The sequence below is a fragment of the Neolamprologus multifasciatus genome, chromosome 6 (genome assembly GCF_963576455.1).
Source record: "Neolamprologus multifasciatus chromosome 6, fNeoMul1.2, whole genome shotgun sequence".
In the NCBI taxonomy this organism is placed as follows: domain Eukaryota; kingdom Metazoa; phylum Chordata; class Actinopteri; order Cichliformes; family Cichlidae; genus Neolamprologus; species Neolamprologus multifasciatus.
Genome location: NC_140444.1, coordinates 30,836,029 through 30,855,328, shown reverse-complemented (window position 1 = coordinate 30,855,328; position 19,300 = coordinate 30,836,029). Strand labels below are relative to the sequence as shown.

The window sequence follows — 19,300 nt, the reverse complement described above, 5'->3', positions numbered from 1 at the left end:
CCATATGTTAGTAATTTTTTGTTTCCCAACACTGGTCAGAAGAACGCTTGCTCTCAGCGGTGCTGCCTTTAGGAGCAGCTGGGACTTCTATGAAAGTGGTGGCAATATGTGGAGGCGATTAGATGACCAACATCTATCATGACCGAAAAAAACATAAGTACAAATTTCAAGTTATTACTGCAAAATTTCAGCTTGGTATCCCAAAATTTCAAATTATTTTCCCAATTTCAAGGAATCAGACAGACAAACAAACAAAAAAATTGAAACAAAAAAAAGGAAAATCAGTTAAGAAAAAAAAAAAATGTAGAAACATGACTGTCCCAATTTGAAACATTTTTAGTCTCAGGTGGAGAAATATGATTTACAGGTTTTCATTTATAAAACTTGTGATGCACAATAGTGCAAACAGAATTTTGTGTTGGATAATTGCTTTGCAAAGTATAAAAATAATAAATAAAGTAAAAAAAAATACAGTCCTGCTTTATAGCTTAATGGGGCTAAAATTAAATGATCAAAATATATTCCAGAGTAAACATACTCCCTCACTGTAGAACGTTGCTTTTCCAAATCATATGCATTATATTATTTGTTCACTGTAGCTGGTAATCATGTTACTTTATTCCACATATTGTCACTGCAAGGTTCTTTTAAGTTTGCCATAAACTGCATCGTTCTGGTCTTTGCAAAAACTACAATATTAAACCTGCCTAGCATATTCAGGTCCTGAAATCCCAAACAAAGTAGTGTTTAGAACTTTTATTGTTCAACATGACATGTCCCATACATTTAGACAGAGGCAGCACATGGCATAATTAACCACCTACATGGCTTCAAATTATTGCCTTTAGCATCACAGAATTAGAGGATGGTACCTTTAATCATGTCGGTTACTCGGCCTTTAAAAGACGACAAAATCAGGTGAACCCGAATTGTTATCTGGCTAATAAGTAACAATCGAAAACAAGACTTAATAAGCATTCGCCACTTACAGAAGACTGGCTTCATTATTGTTTATTTTATGACATTTCGTTTCATTTCTGGCTAAATGTCTGAAAGAAGGTTCAGATTAACCTGATTCTTAAATTCTTAAACTGCTTAATGGGCCACTATAATGCTTAGTACAAAAATATTCAACCAAATTTCCACATACACTATTAGCCTGATAACAAATACTGCATGAAAAACAAGTGTAATCACAGACTTTTAAATCAGTCACTCATAATAATAAGTGTGAGTGGACTATTCCAGTGGCTCCAGGACAGATAATCAGTGACAGAGTTAGGTAAAAGTGACCTCCAACATGTAGAATTTTAAACACTTTCCAAGATGTTACATAAATTAGTAGAAATATGTTTGGTTGGTGTTAATGAACATCACTTGGTGTGTATCTATTTAGAAGCCTGTCTACACTCTTCAGGGAGTTAAATTTTTTAAAGTTAGTATTATTTTCATGTAAATTCGGGAAAAAAACTAATGAAAATAAAATCGGACCAGTCAACCAATGTGAGAAAAAAAACTTGTGACAGTAAAATTTCAGTCTAGTAGACGCACATATACTGCTTGTGTACTTGAGACCCATTTAAAACAGCTAATCACATTCTTTAAATGTTCAACCATATTATAATGCAGCTGAAATGTGTGCTGAGCTGTGTCTAGCACTGCCCACACAACGTTAGTGTACAAGGTTAGTTTACCAAGTGTGGCTAACGTTTCTGTCCGTGCAGGTAAACGTCCACACGTCTGTGCAGACTGTGTTCATGCACCGCTCCAGTAGCAGTTTCTGCCATGGCCTACATGCAGCTGTTCACTTTTTTAAAAGATCAAAATTTCCATACTGCACTGGTTAGTGCATCTGTCGTCTGCTTGTTTTTCACATTGCTTGCTTTCAGGTTCTTGTCACAGAAAGAGAGGCGTGCTGCTGGGGCTACACTCCTACATAACACCTTAGAACAGTTTACTGGCATTATACATTAAGAAATATGTATATTTTGCTTATAGCGCTAACATTTCTTGCGATGACTAGTGAAGAAAGCAACATGTAGTCGCCTGCCCGACTAGTGCTGCACATCCCTAGTGTGAAAAACCACACAAAAGTATGAATAAAGTTCTAATCACAGAGGTAGTCCCTTATTTCCACATCACCTTGTTCCTGTTTTACTGTCTAAAGTCTTAATAATACTACAGGTACATGTCTTTTAAATACATCATCCATCTTTCTTGTCTGTTATGCACATATTAATTGGAGAGTTATCATCGCTGTGTGAGAAGTCATCATTCCTCATATTGAACGCAGACTCCTCCTCAGTCTGAATCTGCTCGTGTTTTCGTCTGTGGAGCCTCAGGCTTTGTGAGCGGCTGAAACCTCTCCCACAGATGTCACAGCCGTAAGGCCTCTCTCCTGTGTGGAGCCTGAAGTGATTCTTTAGGCTTGAAGCTCGTGTGAAACTCTTCTCACACTCAGGACAGTCAAACTTCTCACCTAAGTGGATTTTCTCGTGTTCCCTCAAGCGGCCGGACTGGTTGAAGCTCCTGTCGCACACGGAGCAGTGGTAGGGCCTCTCTCCTGTGTGTGTGAGCCGATGTCTGTTCATGGCCCCCGAGTGGGCAAAGCTCTTCCCACAGTCCGGACAGGAAAACGGTTTCTCACCTGTGTGAACTTTATAGTGACCTTTGAGTTGCCCTTTCTGGGTGAACTGTTTCCCACACAGGGTGCAGCGGTACGGTTTCTCTCCAGAGTGAATTCGCATGTGAATCTGAAGCGCAGACATCTTGTGGCAGTCTCTTCCACAGAGGCCACAGCAGTAAGAGCTCTTTGGTATGTTGTTATTTGACTCTCCCCGCACTGGCGGTGCTGGAGGACATTCTTTTTCACTGTTTGCAACACGCTCGGGATCTTTTCCAGACACTGTGGAAATGTAAATATGAAGAGCTAAAACAAGCCATTTGAAACCACCAAAAACAACAAACAAAAAGTTAAAGCTACTAGATATTGTATGTTGGAATACAAGTTTGATGCAATGTCTGCCATTTGTTATTTCTAAAATGGAAAAGCATCACATTTAGCTAAATTACACCTAACAAGTTTCCTGTTACATTGTCAAGTAAAATTACTGGTTTAAGATGTTGTTGTTGCTTTAAAAAAAAGTGAAGGCTGTCATCCAACAGCTTTCACCATTGAAAGTCAAAGCCCAGAAGAATTATGTGCAACAATAACCTATAATTACCTTCCCCCCCCCCCTTTAAACGACTGCTATGTAGTGTTACTTAATGCTGCTCTAAATCTGGGATAAAGAACATATTCTTGCCCAGCCACTTTAGAAAACACATAGACCTTTTCCACTTGTGCCTACTTGGCTCAACTCGACTTGATTCGGTTTTGGTTGTTTTCCACTACAATCGAGAACCACCTAGTATACTCGGAGTCGTTATAGCAACACCAGCGAAGGTCCAGCGAAGGTCTGCCAAAGGCCACACCAAAGGAGTATGACAAAATGATGGTATATCTGCTGCTCAGTGTGTGGCTTTTTCTCAGACTCGGGTACCACTGTATTGTTTTTTGTGTGGCCATTTCCCTTGTTGCCAGGTTTCAAAAATGACGGATTTGATTACCAGGTACTATCTCCTAATGGGAAACCTTAAAAACCGAGTCGAGCCCAGTCAAGTAGATACTAGTGGAAAAGGGATATTAGATAACCTAGTTACCCACGTCCCAGTTAGTGACTACTCATCAGCAGTAGGATTTGCTGTTGTGTATTCTTACTATTGAGAGGTTGCTGTTCTTCCTCCTTTACTGTAATACTAATTTCTGTGGTGCTTTCCTGACGCTGCTTTTCAGTTTCTTCTGGTATGGTACAGTCCTCACCAACAGACACCTGCTCTGGAGTTTCTTCCACTGGGAAAAAACAACAACACCACAAAAACAGCACTGCTGATCAAACATGTTTACACTCCTCTTAATGCGTAAAAAGACACCCTGGAATGTCATGTTTACTTACCGCACAATGGTTCCTCTTCTTCCTCCTCTTTCACGATTACATTCATATGTGGGGTGGGAGCAGTGTCGTCCGGCTGGCCGATGGGTCCTTCCGGGGTATTTTCACACTGAGCTGCTTTTTTAAAACCCTCTGAGGAAGTGGGCTCAGTTGCACAAGGCACAGTCTGACTGACAGACACCTAAAAACACAATTTCAGAAGAAGAAATGGAAGTAAATAAAACAAAGAGATACTACTTTTGCATATCTGTGTACTGCCACTACCTCAGAGCTGATGCTGCTGGCCAAATCTTGCTGGGAAGATTCTTCAGCTGCAGCCCGAACTAAGTCTGACACAACCTCTGTATCCGACTCCTTCTTGCTCTGTGTGCATGACCGTTTATGGTTTCTGAGAGTTCCTGCCAATGAGAAGTGCCTCCCACAGTCTGCGCAGGTGTATGGCTTTTCCCCAGTGTGAATCCTGGTGTGCCTCCGAAGCTCTCCAGGAGCAACAAAAGACTTATCGCACTGCGTGCAGCTGTAAGGTTTCTCTCCCGTGTGAGTCCGCATGTGTGTGGTCAGGGTCCACTGCTGTGCAAATGTCTTTCCGCAGTCAGAGCAGTGGTAAGGCGTGATGCCAGTATGGAGACGCTCGTGTCTTACAAGTGTACCGGACAAGGCAAAGCGTTTGTCACAGAAAGAGCACTGGAAGGGTCTTTCTCCAGTGTGAGTCCTCTGATGATCCCTCAATTCAGCAGCTGAGTTACAGCTTTTCTCACAGTCTGAACAGGGAAATTTCTTCCTCGTAAAGCCTGCGACAACCTCAGAGTGCATTGCCTCCAAGTGCGTTTTCAAGTGCCAGTGACGAGAAAAGCTCTTTAGACAGATGGAGCAGTGGTAAGGCCTCTCACCAGTGTGTGTCCGCCGGTGTAGCCGGAGCTCCCCCTGACTGGCAAATCTTTTCTCACAGAAAGTGCAAGGGAATGGCTTTTCCCCAGTGTGAACCCTTTCATGGATCATGAGAAGCCCCTTTTCTGGAAATCTCTTCTCACACATGGAGCACGGGAAAGGCCTCTCTCCCGAGTGAGTACGTAGGTGACGCTGAAGCTTAGAGGCATAAGGAAAGTCTTTCCCACATACTGAGCAGGTGTGAAGAGAAGGCGGTTTTTCATTCTCGCTTGGTCCAAATGTTTTTGAGGGAGCATCTGCAGGTATGGCGCCAGGGATGGCACTCACTCCTGTGGAAACACAAAGAACAGATCAGCAACCAAGAATCTGTGTGAACAACTAACACCATGCTTATAAGCACTTCAGAAATCAGGTTACCAGATGTTGTCTATAAAGCTGACTGGGCGAGGGAACTGCCAATATTTAATTTTGAAACAGTTCCCAAATAACTAAAAAATTAAACAATAGAGTCAGTAGCCTCTCCACTGAGCTTTCATCCTGCACACAGATTCCAGCTCCACGTCCTTCGAATGTAGCTGCTGAAGATGGTCCTCATTTGGACCGTACAATAAGTTCTGTCAGTGAAGCTGGCATCTGTCTTACCGTGGAGGAAGAGACTCTCTGGAGAGACAGCTTTAGGATATCAACAGCAACGTAACCAGCCTGCAGACATGGACACATGAGACAGGAAGTGCCGGGGCCGGCTGATTAGCAGCCACTGAGCAATCAAAATGAGAGCAAGAGGATTGCTCACTAGTCAAACTAATCATGGATTGCATAGTTCTCTCTGATCGTCACCAAATACACAGTCACATGATTCATGACCAACATTAAAATTCTGAACCAACTGAGGTGATTGTCTAAAAAAAATTAATTATCTAATAAACTCAGACACACTTTGTGAAGATGGTCAAAAGTGATGGATTCTTCCCCATCTTAGATCAAACATTATCACTACTGTTTTTGCCAAAATCCAAAAGTGGCTATATTCACTTATTTTAGTTTTTCTCTTACCAATTTATTTAACAATTTCAGAAGCAGGCTATGCTTCTTCAAAAAAAACAAACTAGTGGCAGGTCGGAGCAGCTGCAGGACCTTTGGAAATAATTCTTCTTGAGAAGTATATTAGAGCATTTTTCCATCTATAGTTTGTTTACTCTGGTGTAAATCAGTTTATGAGTTTGTAAACTTGTAGCTTTTTCCTGTGATTTGGTTTCTTTTCACACAGAGGAACCAAATGTGTCACTACAAACCCATGTGAGAATATCCAGTCCACTTATTTCCTGAAAGTAAATACAGGAAGAAGGTGCTGTGTTCTGGATGAGTGGAGAACATGGAGAATTTATGCTCATATCACAGCTACTTAATAGGCCGTACTAGAGCTGGGCGATATATCGAGTTTTTAAAAAAATATCGATATATTTTTATACGAGATATAAGATGTGACAATATCCTTTATATCGATATAGTCTATGTTACGTTATAACTATACTTGTGGAGCCGCAAGTTTGCCTCTCTTTCGTCCACTTTTGTCTTTACGCAACATTACTCGGCCTCGCCCCTCCTTCACTGAACACAAACCCCCTCCTCCCCCATCGCTTCACCTGCAGGAAGCGACAAGATGTACACGGCAAATCTCCGTTAACGAGTTACTGCGCATCGCCCCGTGCGTGGGGCTGGACGCCGTCAACGTGTTAGCTAGCTAACCACGCTAACGAGCTAACCACGCTAACGAGCTAACCACGCTAACGCCATGCAGCCCAGAGGCGCTGCACAGCCTAAAATCCTTTCATTTTCTCAAAAGTTGACAGCGCGCCTTATGTATGAATTCTGGTTGTGCTTGATGGCCGCGAACCGATTTTATGTGGTACACAGCGCTCAGCAATCTGTCAAAAATGTTTTAGTACGACTTTGGTAAGCTACGGTGCTGCACCGGTTGATGGATTGTCAGAGCATTACGGCGACCGAGGAGCCTCGCGGAGTGATACGTACTGTGCTTCAACGTAATATTACCCTACTGTGTATAAGGACCATAAATGGCACCTGTTAAGAGACGTGGTTACGAAGAGGATTTCAAACTCAATGCTGTCAGTCACACAGTAGAAGTTGGGAACAGAGCAGCTGTGAAATCTGTAAAAAATATCGAGATATGAATTTTGGGTCATATCGCCCAGCCCTAGGCCGTACTGATGTACTATGGTACCCGCCCGCATCCCAGAATGCAATGCATACATGGCTAAAGGGAAGTGTTTAGCTCTAACTTGCAACATATATCTGGTAGCTGGGTCAGATTGCATTCATGCTATAAATGAAACGCTTTACAGTTTGTTTGGAACTGAACTGAGACCAAGGGTCTCGGTCCAGCTGTTTTCATCCACACCAGCGTGCGATCACCATGTTCACATCTGCACAAACAAACTGCAACAAACCACAGTCTGATTTTAAACAGAATAAACACTGCAGGTGTAAAACTGTACTTTCTTTGAAACTAACTAAATCTGAGAGAAAGAAAGCCAAAAATGCCTTTTCTGATAGGCCATTAATTAGGAGAGGACATGCACAGATAATAATAATAATGGATTGGATTTATATAGCGCTTTTCAAGGCAGCCAAAGCGCTTTACAATGCCACTATTCATTCACTCTCACATTCACACACTGGTGGAGGCAAGCTACGGTTGTAGCCACAGCTGCCCTGGGGCAGACTGACAGAAGCGAGGCTGCCATATCGCGCCATCGGCCCCTCTGGCCAACACCAGTAGTAGATGACACTCTCTGTCCAGTTAATTAGATTAACAAATGCGCCTAACGTGAGAACTTCCAATTTTCCGCACACAGTTATACTGCTACTGTGTTGAATTATGTTGAATAATAAAGGAAGGTACATGCCTCACACAGGAAATCACCACAAACCACAAGAATCAAAACTCCTACGACTCACACAGTATTTAAAACATCGCTAGTTTCTATTTTTCTTGTCGCTGGTTAATTTTTGCTGTTGTTTTATTACTCACTCAGATCTGAGAAATCCACTTCTTCACCATCAGAGTTAATCAGCCCTCCAATCTCTTGCTGATCATCTTCAGTAAGGATCACAACTGAACCAAAGTCTTCTGTGTTTTCAGAGCCCATCTCTCAAATATACAGCCTGATAAAGGTGAATAACTGTCAGTAAACAAACACCAAAGTAATAGTTCACACCAAACTACTGTCTGCAGTTGGCCAAAAGCATCAGACTTGTTTTAGACTCTTTCCTTTTGGCCCCTATATTATAGGTCTAAAACATGCATTTGAAGTAATGACAGCAAAAACATAACAAGTATTTTAGCATTACACTACAAAGGGACATCTAAACATAATTCCCTGATTTGGCTTCCTGAGTAGTTTTATTTATCATAAATATAATTTTCTCTCATTTCCTGATTTGGATCAGCACATTGTGAAGAAAGGGAAAAAATTATTGTATATATGTATGTATGTATGTATGTAAGTTGTTTACTTGGATGATAACGATTCCAAATGTCACAAGCACAGACCACACAGAAAACATATTTCTTTGCAGAAACAATATTCAGGGTACTTCTTATTATGATTAAATGTTTATCAGAATTAAGCATGACATACTGGCAGCAATAAAATAGATGTGTATTACAAATGCATTAACATATCAGGCAGACATCGGCCTTGGCCAGTGTTCTTGCTGACTGCGATTGGCAGATGATGAGATTTACTGTTGGCAGTGGCCGATGTTTATCTGTTGTGTCATCAATTTTGTGGTGGCTAAATGTTCAAAGACAGTGTGATGAAGAGCAGAAAGATGTTTGTTTTTTTGTTTGTTTGTTTTTTAAATAAAGATTTATTTATTTCTCTGGCACAAAAGACAGAATAACAGCTAAAGAATAAAAACACGTATTAAAAACTAGTATGGGTACATAAATTCACAAGTGGGGCATCTCAAATGATTACAGTGTTGTTTCTGATATTATTACATTTCATAATGAGCCACAGATTTTTATTTAACCCAGCTGTGATTACCTCATTAGGTTGATTTTATTTAATGCCACAAATAACCCACTGGGGCTCACAGTGACTGATGTTCTCTTCATTTGGTTGCAGTCTGCTTAAGTTTAGATCCATCTACAGATGGATCTGAGTAATAAAGGCATTCTTGTCACATTGAGCAAACTGCCTCCATCGTCCTGCTCAAGGACACTTGGGCAGCTTAGATGCTGCTCTGTAGAGGAGGTGAACCAGGCTGGGCCTTTAAATCTGAGCTGCCTCTTCAGTGACCTATATTACTGTGAATTCTGTGTAAAAATAAATAAATAAATAAAATAATTCAGCAAGCTCTGAAGTGGTCTGCAGTGGGGGAAGCTGTACTCATACATCTGTGTCAACTGAGTGTCTCGGCTAGCTCAGTAGCATTAGCTCGGAGGGGCTAATCTGTCTCCATCCATGAAGTGTCACATTAATGTTGACTTAAGTTAAGCAGCAGCCTGAATGACTGACCTGTTGGTGTATATAAGTCGTGGCAATGAATAGCCATCTCAGCCGGAGCAGATGCACATAGTACAGACAGTTTGACCTCAGGCTGAATGATGGCTGTGAGTCGTGACGCGGCGGTGACCAGCGCTTTGGTCAGCCACCATCTCTGCCTCCATCTACTGTTATTAAACAGCTAGCCACTAACGTTTACCAGCTATGCTCATCTTAGCAGGTAGCTATCAGCCCCCTTAAGCTACAACCGATATTCAGCAACTAATAACAGGTCCCACCGTTTCATGCTCCGACGTTAAAAGTGATACATTTGCGCAGACTCCCCCTAAGCTCTGCAAACGACGCTAACTCAGCTAGCTAACACTTAACAACAGACAATAGACATTTTGACCAACCTCTGTATAGATTTTTCCCCCAGGTAAAAAAGTAGTCGCGCGACAGAAGTTTATGGAGACGACCTGGAAATATTTCTACATCTCCCTTGGGTTCATGCTCATGTGTTCACACAGTGTGTCAAATTAATGTCAACTAATGACTTACGGCAAATAAGCGTTTGGATTTGATGACAACCTTTCTAGCTTTAGCTTCTAGCTTCAAGTATCGTCGGAACTTCCGGTTGGCCTTTTAAATCACAATAAAAGCCTCGGTAATAACATTTCGTGGAGCTTTTTTGTCAATTCGCAAACATGCAAAACCGTTTTGAAATGTGTTAAAACCGCACAGCAGTCAGTCATTCCTTAAATATTCAAATAGAAGAGGCTCGTCAAACACAGATGTAACTATTGGGATTCTCTGCTGCACTGCACTAATAAATGCAACATACAAAGATTAATGCATTCACGAGCTTCTGCTATGACGCATTCAATTATGTCTCTATTTACATGCAACATTTTTTTTTACTTTTCAAGTGCTGCAAATGTCAAATGCATGTGAATAATGTGCACTCACTGGCCATTTCATTAGGTAAACCATGTCAACAACTTATAAATATAAATATATATTCACCCAATCGCATGGAAACAACTCAGTGCATTCAGGCATGTAGACATGTTGAAGAAGAGCATCAAATCACTTCAAACTCAATGAGGAAGAAAGCCGATTTAAGTGTTTTTGAATTGGACACAGTCAGAAAAAAGAGAAAATATCCTGTGAGCGGCAGTTCTCTGGTTGAAAATGCTTTGTTGACGTCAGAGGAGAATAACCAGGCTGCTGCAAACTGCTAGAAAGGCAATAGTAACTCAGCCACTCGTTACAACCAAGGTATGCAGAAGAGCATCTCTGAATGCACAACACTTATCATTTTGAAGCGGTTGTGTTACAGCTTTCAAGAACACACCAGGTGTCACTCCTGGCATCAAGGCTCACCAAAATTAGACATTAGAAGATTGAAGAAATGTTGCCTGGTCTGACAAGTCTTCATTTGGACAGTAGTGTCAGAACTTGTTGTAAACCGCATGAAAGCATCCATCCTGGCATGATGTCATGACATGGGAATATATTTTTGGCACACTTCAGGTCTCTCCGTACCAACTGAGCCTTGTTCAAAGCCTACCTATGCACTATGATGACCATGCCTATCGCTTTAATAACATGAATGTACCTGCGTTAGAAAGTCTATGCATAAGATAACCTAAAATCTTTCTGGAAGCCAAACACATCTTTTCAGTACCACGTTGGACGGCCTTTTTACCTTCAGAACTGCCTTCATTCTTTGTGGCACAGATTCAACAAGGTGTTTGTAACATTCCTCAGAGATTTTGGTCCATGTTGACATGATAGCATCACACAGTTGCTGCAGATATGTTGGCTGCACACCCGTGATGCAACTCTCCCACTCTACCACATTTCAAATGCGCTCATTGTCATGTTTCAGAAACTCTAATCCAACGATCAAGTTTGGATGAACCAAAAATACAAAGAACTTGTTTTTTTAAGAACCATTGACCAAACTATGGACAATGGAAGTGACCATACAAAATATACTACAGGAATACTTTTTCTACTTGAGTCATCTGAGAGATTTTATTTCAAATTAACTCTTTTCAGACACTGGATATGTAACATTGCTGGCTTGATGAATCTGTTCAAGTGACAACAGACTGCTACGTTCATTACAACACTGATGGGACGAGACACCGTACTTGCACAGTATTGCGTACTACTTGCGAGATATAAAGATACATCAATTGGCATACATAATGCACGAGGTCAGAGTCTTGTCATCAGCTCTTTAAAACAGAGGCCACACTGTATGTGCGATTACGGGACTTTAATCAATGGATCAGACAATCTTGACCAATCCTGTCTCCATTTTAGGGTAATTATTAAACATCAGATTAATGGCATTGTGCCACATTCATAAGTATGCATATATCTCTTGAAGCTCAGAAGTCAGATTAACAGAAAGGAGTACATGTCTTTGTTTAGGTTTAATAATCAAAGGCTTCTCAGACTGCTGTAAATGTTCTTGATCACATTACTGTTTGTTTATCACTATCAGCTGCTGTTTCGGTCTCCCCAAAGTTCTCATGGATGTTTTTGGCTTCTTGTCATGAATCTTCACATGCGCTTGATAGCCCTGATAGTAATAGAAACACTTCCCACATATCTTACACGCATACGGGTTCTCTCCGGTGTGAACTCTCAGGTGAACTTTTAGGGTATCTGCTCTGGAGTAACGTTTCCCACAGATCGAGCACAGAAAAGATCGCTCTCCGGTGTGAGTCTTCAGGTGCAAATTGAGGTTGTAAGATTGCAAAAATGCCCTCCCACACTGATCACAGTGATAGTTCTTTTCTCCAGTATGGGTTAACTTGTGTTTTTTAAGCATTTCCATCGTGACGCAAGTCTTCCCACACTCTGAACAGAGATAAGGTAAATCTCCTGAGTGGAGGCGCATATGCATTTTAACACTCTTATTATGTTTGAATCTCTTCCCACAGTCACGACATGCGAAGGGCTTCCAGTGAATCTCGCGGTGTTCCTCTAGCTTATGTTTCTCAGGGAAGTCCATTCCACACTCCCCACACATGTGAACTGTAGCAGGAGATGCTTTAGGCTCGCTCTTCTCTTGAATTAATGTCCACTTTGGTAACTCTCCTGTGAAAAATACAAGCATATACACAATTAAAAATAAAGTAAACAAACAAACAAAAAAAAAACAAACCCCAAAACCTCAAGCTCACAGACAGGTGAACTGAATAAAATTGCTCATGATGTTACACAGTGAGAGCCTCTGCTTGAGTTTACACTAAGTTCTCATTACATTTGCTGAAGAAACTGATGACTCATCCTGCTATGTGGAAACTACCAACCAGCAGTTGGCTGAACGAAGATGATGTAATTGTTTTTAATTGGATTTCTTTGGTTTTTTTTCAGTTGAATAAAGGGTACAGTGTGTAAAATCTCACTAGTAGATTGCTGACTGCAGTCAACTGAATTAAAAAAGACCTTTTAAAAGTAGTCCAATATGAGTCAATGACTCATTGAAACTCACCTCTATACGATGATAGCAATACTTAGGTGAGTTGTTGGATATCCTGAACTTTTCTGTTGGTAAGCTGCTGCTGTTGTTAGCAGCTGTTAACCTCTGTTAGCTGCTGTTAGCCAGGATTAGTGAAACTTTCTTTGACTTTGTTGGACTCTGATGCTCAGTGATTGTGATCAAACTGTTTATCAGTGTTGTTCACTGTCTAAAGACGAGAGGATCACATATTTAATCTGCTGACAATAATTAATTGTGACAATATTGAGAATAAATAAGCATGTTCACGGATATTTTCATGTGTTAAAAGGCCTGACTTCTGCTGACGGCTTAGAGGTCAGAGTTGAGGAGGAAGAAGATGACATTTTGTCCAGATGCTGATAATGTTTTCTCTTTCCTTTACGTTTTTGTTTCTTTGGCACCCTTTCTCAGATGATAAAACACAGTTATTGGATTGGATTGGATAATGCATTTGTTTGTCAGTTGCAGTTGCCTGCAACTGAGATGACAAACCTTGCCGACCGTACTTACAATACACAACTTCACGCTAGGGAGACAGGTCAGGCTAGGTAGCAAAAGGAAAAACAATGAAATGTGTAAAACAAAAGGTCAGATCAGGAGAAAAAAAAAAGAATTTCTGTTCATACTGATCCTTAAAAGGAGTCAGCATGAGGAGAAGACAAAAACTCCAGCACATAAAAAGCACAAATATCACATCGTAACACCATAAAAACACAAGACAAGCAACATGGGGGGGTATGCCAATGTGCACAGCTGTTGGCATACCAGTTCAGCCTGAGAAAATGTCCTTTCGCCCTTTAGGCGAAGATCAACAGTCCGCAGCCTACACAGGTGGCCTCGTAGGTTGGGCAAGAGAGACAGTTCGTTCTCATCATCATATCTCTTGGAGAATTGTTGTTGTTCTCGTCGGCAAGTTATGATCCTTTTTTATCTTGAATCTAAGGGTTGCAGACATCAATTAAAAGGACACCTATGAGTTTTTTTCTCCCTGACTGTTGGCCTAATACAAATGTGGTTGGTCTCTAACAACATACAGCCACAATGAGATTAGGCGGAACAGCGATCTCGCCCACTATCTCGCCCACTATAGTCAAGTTGGTGGGGCAACATGGCGGCATCTACAAATCAGCGTCCGCTCTTATGCATTTTAATGGATTTTTTTTAGGTTTAGGAGAGTGCATCAATTTTTCGGAAGATGTTATTCTATTTATGAGTGAACACTATTTTTTTTTTTTTAAATTAAACTGACTGTAATCTTTACACAGCTCATGCTTGTTCGACCAGTAGAGACTGCCCTCTGCTGGCACAAGCCGTGCAAAATGCATCACCTTAACATCAGTATTTGAAAGAGGAGCAGCTGTATTTTTGAAGGTACTGAAAAGCATCAAAACACCAAAATGTCTAAACACCCAGGTATTCAACAAAACCGTGATACCAGTCGAGTCTACTCAGCAGTCCATACATTTTTTAACTGTTCTTTGTGCAGCTCGGTAAAAGATGAGTAAAGAGGATTTTCAACTGCCACAAACATCTAACTGAAACAGGTTAAAGTGTCCTGAGCACAGCGGGAGGTTCCTCTCACCTCTGTGAACTTTCATGTGTGTCTTGAGGTTTCCACCCTGGGTGAATCCTCTCCCACATATGAAGCATTTGAAAGGTCTTTTTCCCGAGTGAATCACGAGGTGTCGTTTCAGGGCGTTGTGCCGGGGGAACACTCTTTCGCAGGTCGGGCAGTAGTACGTCTTCTTTGGTTTACAAAGCTCCTGGGAGCTGCTCTGTACACTGGTAGGTTCTAGAGTGAGAGTTTCTCCTCAAAATACAGAAATATCAGTGTGAAGTTGTTGCACTGCATGCATCGTGTGTGTATGGTTTCCATTTATAATCAAATTATGATATTAAAGTGTGTGTAGATCTTTCTCTTATTTCAATAGTTTTCAGACATATAAAGCATAAAAATCGACTGTCTGTTACTTTTGATATCTTTCTAACAGAAGGCAAGAAGTTAAACCACAAATTAAATGAAGCTCAAAATAATATTTATATGTGTACCACAAAAAGAATCTTTTATAATGAATGTTGGTGAAGCCCAAGACATGAACATGATTTTTAGCTTCATCTTGTGCAACACATGTACTGTCGGTCAGTCTTTTTAATACATTTTAATAACACTCCATCACCTGTGGGTGCCGTGCTGTGATCCTGTGTTTTAGGTCTGTGGTCTTCACTGGGATTTTCATCAGTGTTTGTCTCATTCCGGTTTATTTTCTTTGGCGCGTTGTGATGTGAGACAGATGGAGTGAGCTCCAGCTCATACGATGGAGGTCTGGAGGAAGCCCCTGGTGTCCGGGAAGACTGATCTGCTGAACAGGTGTTTTCAGGTTTTTGCTCCTGATCCTGTGAACACACAGAGAGCTTTAAATTCTCTTGCTTGAAAGCAGTGTTTGCTGTGAAATGGTGGGATTTTCAACATCTACAGGATGCATTTTCTCCCAACCTTGTGTTGATTTCCAAGCAGATGGTAAGGCTTGTTTCCTATATAAACAAACGCATTATTATATTACAGCAACTGACAAGGTTACACAGAAAACGGGACCGTTTTCCAGACAATCATGACTGAATAATGAATCCAGTATGACCAGTGTTGCTGTCCTCACTCTGAACGTGGATTGTTTCTGCTCCTGGTGACTGTTCTGTTTGTTCTGCATCTACAGCATCATGCACGGTGACCTGTTTGGTGACCGACTTGGGAGCACTCAGGCAGGCAGCGCTGTAGGAATAAGAAAAGGTCATGAAAAAAAGTCATTTTTATTGATACAAACTTCTGGTTCAGAGCTTACCGAACATGTACAGGGGAAACGTAATCCTGATCATCGTTGTCATCATAGCAACCATCCTTTTTTGCCGTTTCCTCTTCTGATGTCGAACCATGTTCTTTGTACTCACGTGGAAAACAAGTAATTTCCTCTGTCCTGTTAACATTTTGTAAAATGCAAAATATATTATTAGACAGTTACGACCCAATAAAACACTGATGAACACAATATACGCTGCTTTATACCCTGTTTCACATGTCAGTGCAGGCTTGCACACGCTGCTTTTCAACGAGCTGCACCCAGCATAAGTTAAATTAAAGGTGCCACGTTGTCTTCCATTTCCATTTCCATGTGGTCACAGCTTCTGAAACCTTTCCATTCAGAAATGCTGTCAATAAATGAAATCATCATTTTAAAACTACATTTTTTATTAACTAAGGTTATCTTTGTCTAATATTAAAATGTATTGATGATGCAACTCTTCAACATTTGACAAATATGCAAAATTCTCAGAAATCAGGGAGGCAGCAAATACTTTTACATAGCACTGTAAGTCTTGTAGAAGTGCAACATACATTTGAGGTTAACTATTAACACAGCTGAAACCATCGCTCTAAGTTATGGAGGCATTTATTATGTTCTTTTCTCCCAGCCCACATCAGAGAGAGACCAGATCAAAAACTACTACACTGACCAAATCTGGACTAGTTTATTTGTTTAAACAGTTTCTGATTTGTAAAGAAAGGCTGCTTAAAGACACACTAACAAACTGAACAAATGTTTCAAACATCATTCGGAGCTTTAATTAAAAAGTCCAACAGTGTTTTAAAGAAAAAAACAAAGCAATACAAAAATAAAAACCCTCACTGCTGTACTTTATTTGTTTTACTTTCTTTTCTGGTAACTGTTAAATCAGAAGCTACCTTTGTGTGCCTATGTGCTTTACAAGCCAGGGACCAATCACTTCCCTCTTTGCTATACAGTCTAGCTGTTGCGTCGCAAACCCTGCAGGACACACCCCCTGAGCCTAATCAGGAAACGCCCATCTCACTACCGCACACGGTCAGTGGCTGCAGCTGGACTACTGCCAGATACTCATAATTGTTAAAACCAAACCAAACCCCTATGCTACTCAGTGACTTTAGCTTTATGATGACGCTAACGTTAGCTTGACTACAACATGACAGTGATAGACCACGGCGTGTTACATTTGACATCTTAGCTACCTTAAACACGATTCAAGCACAGGTAACTACCTGTCCAGCAGAAATGTGGCGAACTCTGCATCTGTTTTGAATCCTTTCTGTTCCCGTACGTGCTTCCACCTGTGAAAAACAGCTCCAATGTTTAGTCTGTTTTTGTCTCGGGCTAACGCTTTCGTTTCAGCTCGCTGCTTGTCGGGAACCTTCCCTTTAACTGGCTCTGTTGTGTTCGCTGGCATTAGGAGAAGGGGGACGGGCGTTTCGTCGCATGCTGGAGGTTGCTCCTCAGCCATTGTTTGTAAACTTTTCCCCAAGATTTGGAGCTAGAGCGCATGCGCAAGGTAGAGGCGGTGCGCGGCGCGTTCACGAACCAGCTGCTTCTCGCACTGCTGATGTTCAGAGAAACCCCTGGTACTGAATGGTTAACGAGAGGGTATTTTAAATAAAAGAGAGAACAAATTATAACTATATTGAGAGCATACTGGCCATCAACATGGAAGTAATCATGGCTATGGGTGACAGTGCTCTAACATAGACTCTATATAAAAAGTGGATGCAGTCACTGTGACCCCTTTCAAGACATCAAGATGTACTGCATATTTTGAAACCTCAAGACTAGGTTTCAAAAGATCTATTTGGATAGGGTGACCATATTTTGATTTCCAAAAAAGAGGACATGAAGAACTTTAATAATACTGTTTGCTTAAAGAAAACTAACTATGTAAACAATGCCTTCTCTGTGCAGTTAATGAATGGTGAAATACAAAATGTCCCATAAGCTTTTACAAGTCAACAAGACCTGGTCAGAACCCCCTCAGGTAGGTAGATTGTGGTGTTTAAATGATGCTCACACCAGCATCCATCCTTCCATGCAAGGCATGACGGATCCATGGTTTCCTGTTCTTTTTCAAAGTAAAACCATTAGTCTTTTTAGTCATTTCCAGACAGTTCTCTGTAAACCCTAGGGTTAGATGTGTGGGAAAAGCCCAGTAGACCAGTTTCTGAAAAAATCCGGACCAGTCTGTCTGGCACCAAGAAGGACACAACATTCAAAGTCACTTAAATCACATTTCTTTCCTGATCTGATCTTCTGCAGGCCATCTTGACAAGTGTAAATGCACTAAGTTGCTGTAATGTGATTGATAAGCTAACCTCACGTTCAGGTGTGATTGGCTGATTGTTTTCAAGGACAAAAAACAAATAACAGTCATATTTCTAGCTTCACTGGATTAAGCTTTTGGCTTAATGGTAAATCCTTGTATCAGATCCACTGAGTCTCCAGTATCTGGAATAATCAACATTAAGTTTAAGAGTTTTGTAAGACTACAATTACAAAACACACAGGAACAATTATTAGGATTGTTACGGATTCAAATATTGGGAATGGATACAAGAGGAAAACCAAAATAACCACACTGGTCCGGCCGGGTCAAGTCAAACGATGATTTAATGAACACACGCGTGGGAGATGGACACCATACAGCAGACAGCATCAGATCTCAAAATGGTGGAGCCTTGATCAAACTCTTATAGCCTCTAGTGGCCCCCACCTAATCATAAAAGCCTAAACATTCACATTCTTTCTCTCACACAGCGCCTAAGCTACAACCTTGGCTCCCTGTTTATCTGCTCCTGCTGATGGGGCAGAATGCTCTGTTCTCTTCTAATCAGACAAATGAGACGATGACTTTCTGTGAACAATATTTTCTTATAACTCAGCAGTATAATGCATCACAAAACAATATCATTCATTCACAATAAATCAACAGTCTAATATAATGCAAATCAGTTTACCAAATGTAATAGTTATCACCTTCTTCTAATTCAGGAGCATAATGCAAACTAAAACTACATAATAATTCACAATCTTTAATTAGGGGTCTAACATGGCATAAAATAATATCATAATCCCACAATTCCCCCTGATGAGCTCTTTAGACATAAAGAGCTCACTTACACCCTGCAATCCAGTGTTGCCGGGTTCATTTCTCCTTACTCCTCAGGCCTTTTGTCCCCCTGTTGGGTGAACCATATGTGAGATGACCTCTGTGTTTACTCAGTTCAGATGCAAGAAAAACTTTTATTACAACAACAACAGTAGGTATAGATGATACTCCCATCACTCCCCAGTTCTCCCACAGCTTTATTTCGGTGCTACCTTATACCCTCCAAACGTACTCGGACTAGAACCTCTGTCCGAGGAGCTTTTAACCTTTATTTTATTGCTGTAGGCACCAATGTCTTCCAGTCAGGTGATCCTCGGCTCTTGTTTCCTTCAACATCAGGGGTTAGACAACCCTTCAGTCGTTGCACAGATCAGGGGATTATTCTGCCCCGATTTCAAACAATGATCTGTGTATTCTGG

The 19,300-nt window shown here is 41.0% G+C and overlaps 2 protein-coding genes across 10 annotated transcripts; both read right to left on the bottom strand.

Annotated features, from left to right (window-relative positions):
• Nucleotides 1-741: 741 nt before the first annotated feature.
• LOC146517324 (uncharacterized) lies at nucleotides 742-10,050 on the bottom strand. Of its 6 annotated transcripts, none has more exons than XM_085162269.1 (6): nucleotides 8,954-10,050; nucleotides 7,933-8,066; nucleotides 4,257-5,209; nucleotides 3,996-4,173; nucleotides 3,761-3,892; nucleotides 742-2,905 (listed from the first exon to the last, which is right to left on the bottom strand). In XM_085162269.1, the coding sequence occupies exons 2-6, from the start codon at nucleotides 8,048-8,050 to the stop codon at nucleotides 2,205-2,207; spliced, it is 2,082 nt and encodes a 693-aa protein (XP_085018395.1). In that variant the 5' UTR covers nucleotides 8,051-8,066; nucleotides 8,954-10,050; the 3' UTR covers nucleotides 742-2,204. The 6 variants fall into 6 exon arrangements, with proteins under 6 accessions (XP_085018395.1, XP_085018397.1, XP_085018394.1 ...); XM_085162271.1 differs by having other exon boundaries at nucleotides 9,428-10,050; XM_085162268.1 differs by having other exon boundaries at nucleotides 9,811-10,050.
• Nucleotides 10,051-11,669: 1,619 nt separating this feature from the next.
• Nucleotides 11,670-18,301, bottom strand: LOC146517323 (uncharacterized). Of its 4 annotated transcripts, none has more exons than XM_085162278.1 (7): nucleotides 16,990-18,301; nucleotides 15,758-15,889; nucleotides 15,575-15,687; nucleotides 15,415-15,452; nucleotides 15,098-15,314; nucleotides 14,503-14,730; nucleotides 11,670-12,514 (listed from the first exon to the last, which is right to left on the bottom strand). In XM_085162278.1, the coding sequence occupies exons 1-7, from the start codon at nucleotides 17,226-17,228 to the stop codon at nucleotides 11,892-11,894; spliced, it is 1,590 nt and encodes a 529-aa protein (XP_085018404.1). In that variant the 5' UTR covers nucleotides 17,229-18,301; the 3' UTR covers nucleotides 11,670-11,891. The 4 variants fall into 4 exon arrangements, with proteins under 4 accessions (XP_085018404.1, XP_085018405.1, XP_085018407.1 ...); XM_085162279.1 differs by having other exon boundaries at nucleotides 14,503-14,712; XM_085162281.1 differs by lacking the exon at nucleotides 14,503-14,730.
• Between the last annotated feature and the right edge of the window lie 999 nt (nucleotides 18,302-19,300).

What these genes read in the sequence shown, in the direction of transcription:
- LOC146517324 (XM_085162269.1), bottom strand. Translation starts at nt 8,050, where the DNA reads ATGGGCTCTGAAAACACAGAAGACTTTGGTTCAGTTGTGATCCTTACT. An exon ending in CCAGCAGCATCAGCTCTGAG is followed by an intron (nt 4,174 to 4,256) that starts GTAGTGGCAGTA and finishes TTGTGTTTTTAG; the next exon opens with GTGTCTGTCAGTCAGACTGT. An exon ending in AGAACAGCAACCTCTCAATA is followed by an intron (nt 2,906 to 3,760) that starts GTAAGAATACAC and finishes ACATTTCCACAG; the next exon opens with TGTCTGGAAAAGATCCCGAG.
- LOC146517323 (XM_085162278.1), bottom strand. Translation starts at nt 17,228, where the DNA reads ATGGCTGAGGAGCAACCTCCAGCATGCGACGAAACGCCCGTCCCCCTT. An exon ending in GTTTCCCCTGTACATGTTCG is followed by an intron (nt 15,688 to 15,757) that starts GTAAGCTCTGAA and finishes TTATTCCTACAG; the next exon opens with CGCTGCCTGCCTGAGTGCTC. An exon ending in ACACATGAAAGTTCACAGAG is followed by an intron (nt 12,515 to 14,502) that starts GTGAGAGGAACC and finishes TATTTTTCACAG; the next exon opens with GAGAGTTACCAAAGTGGACA.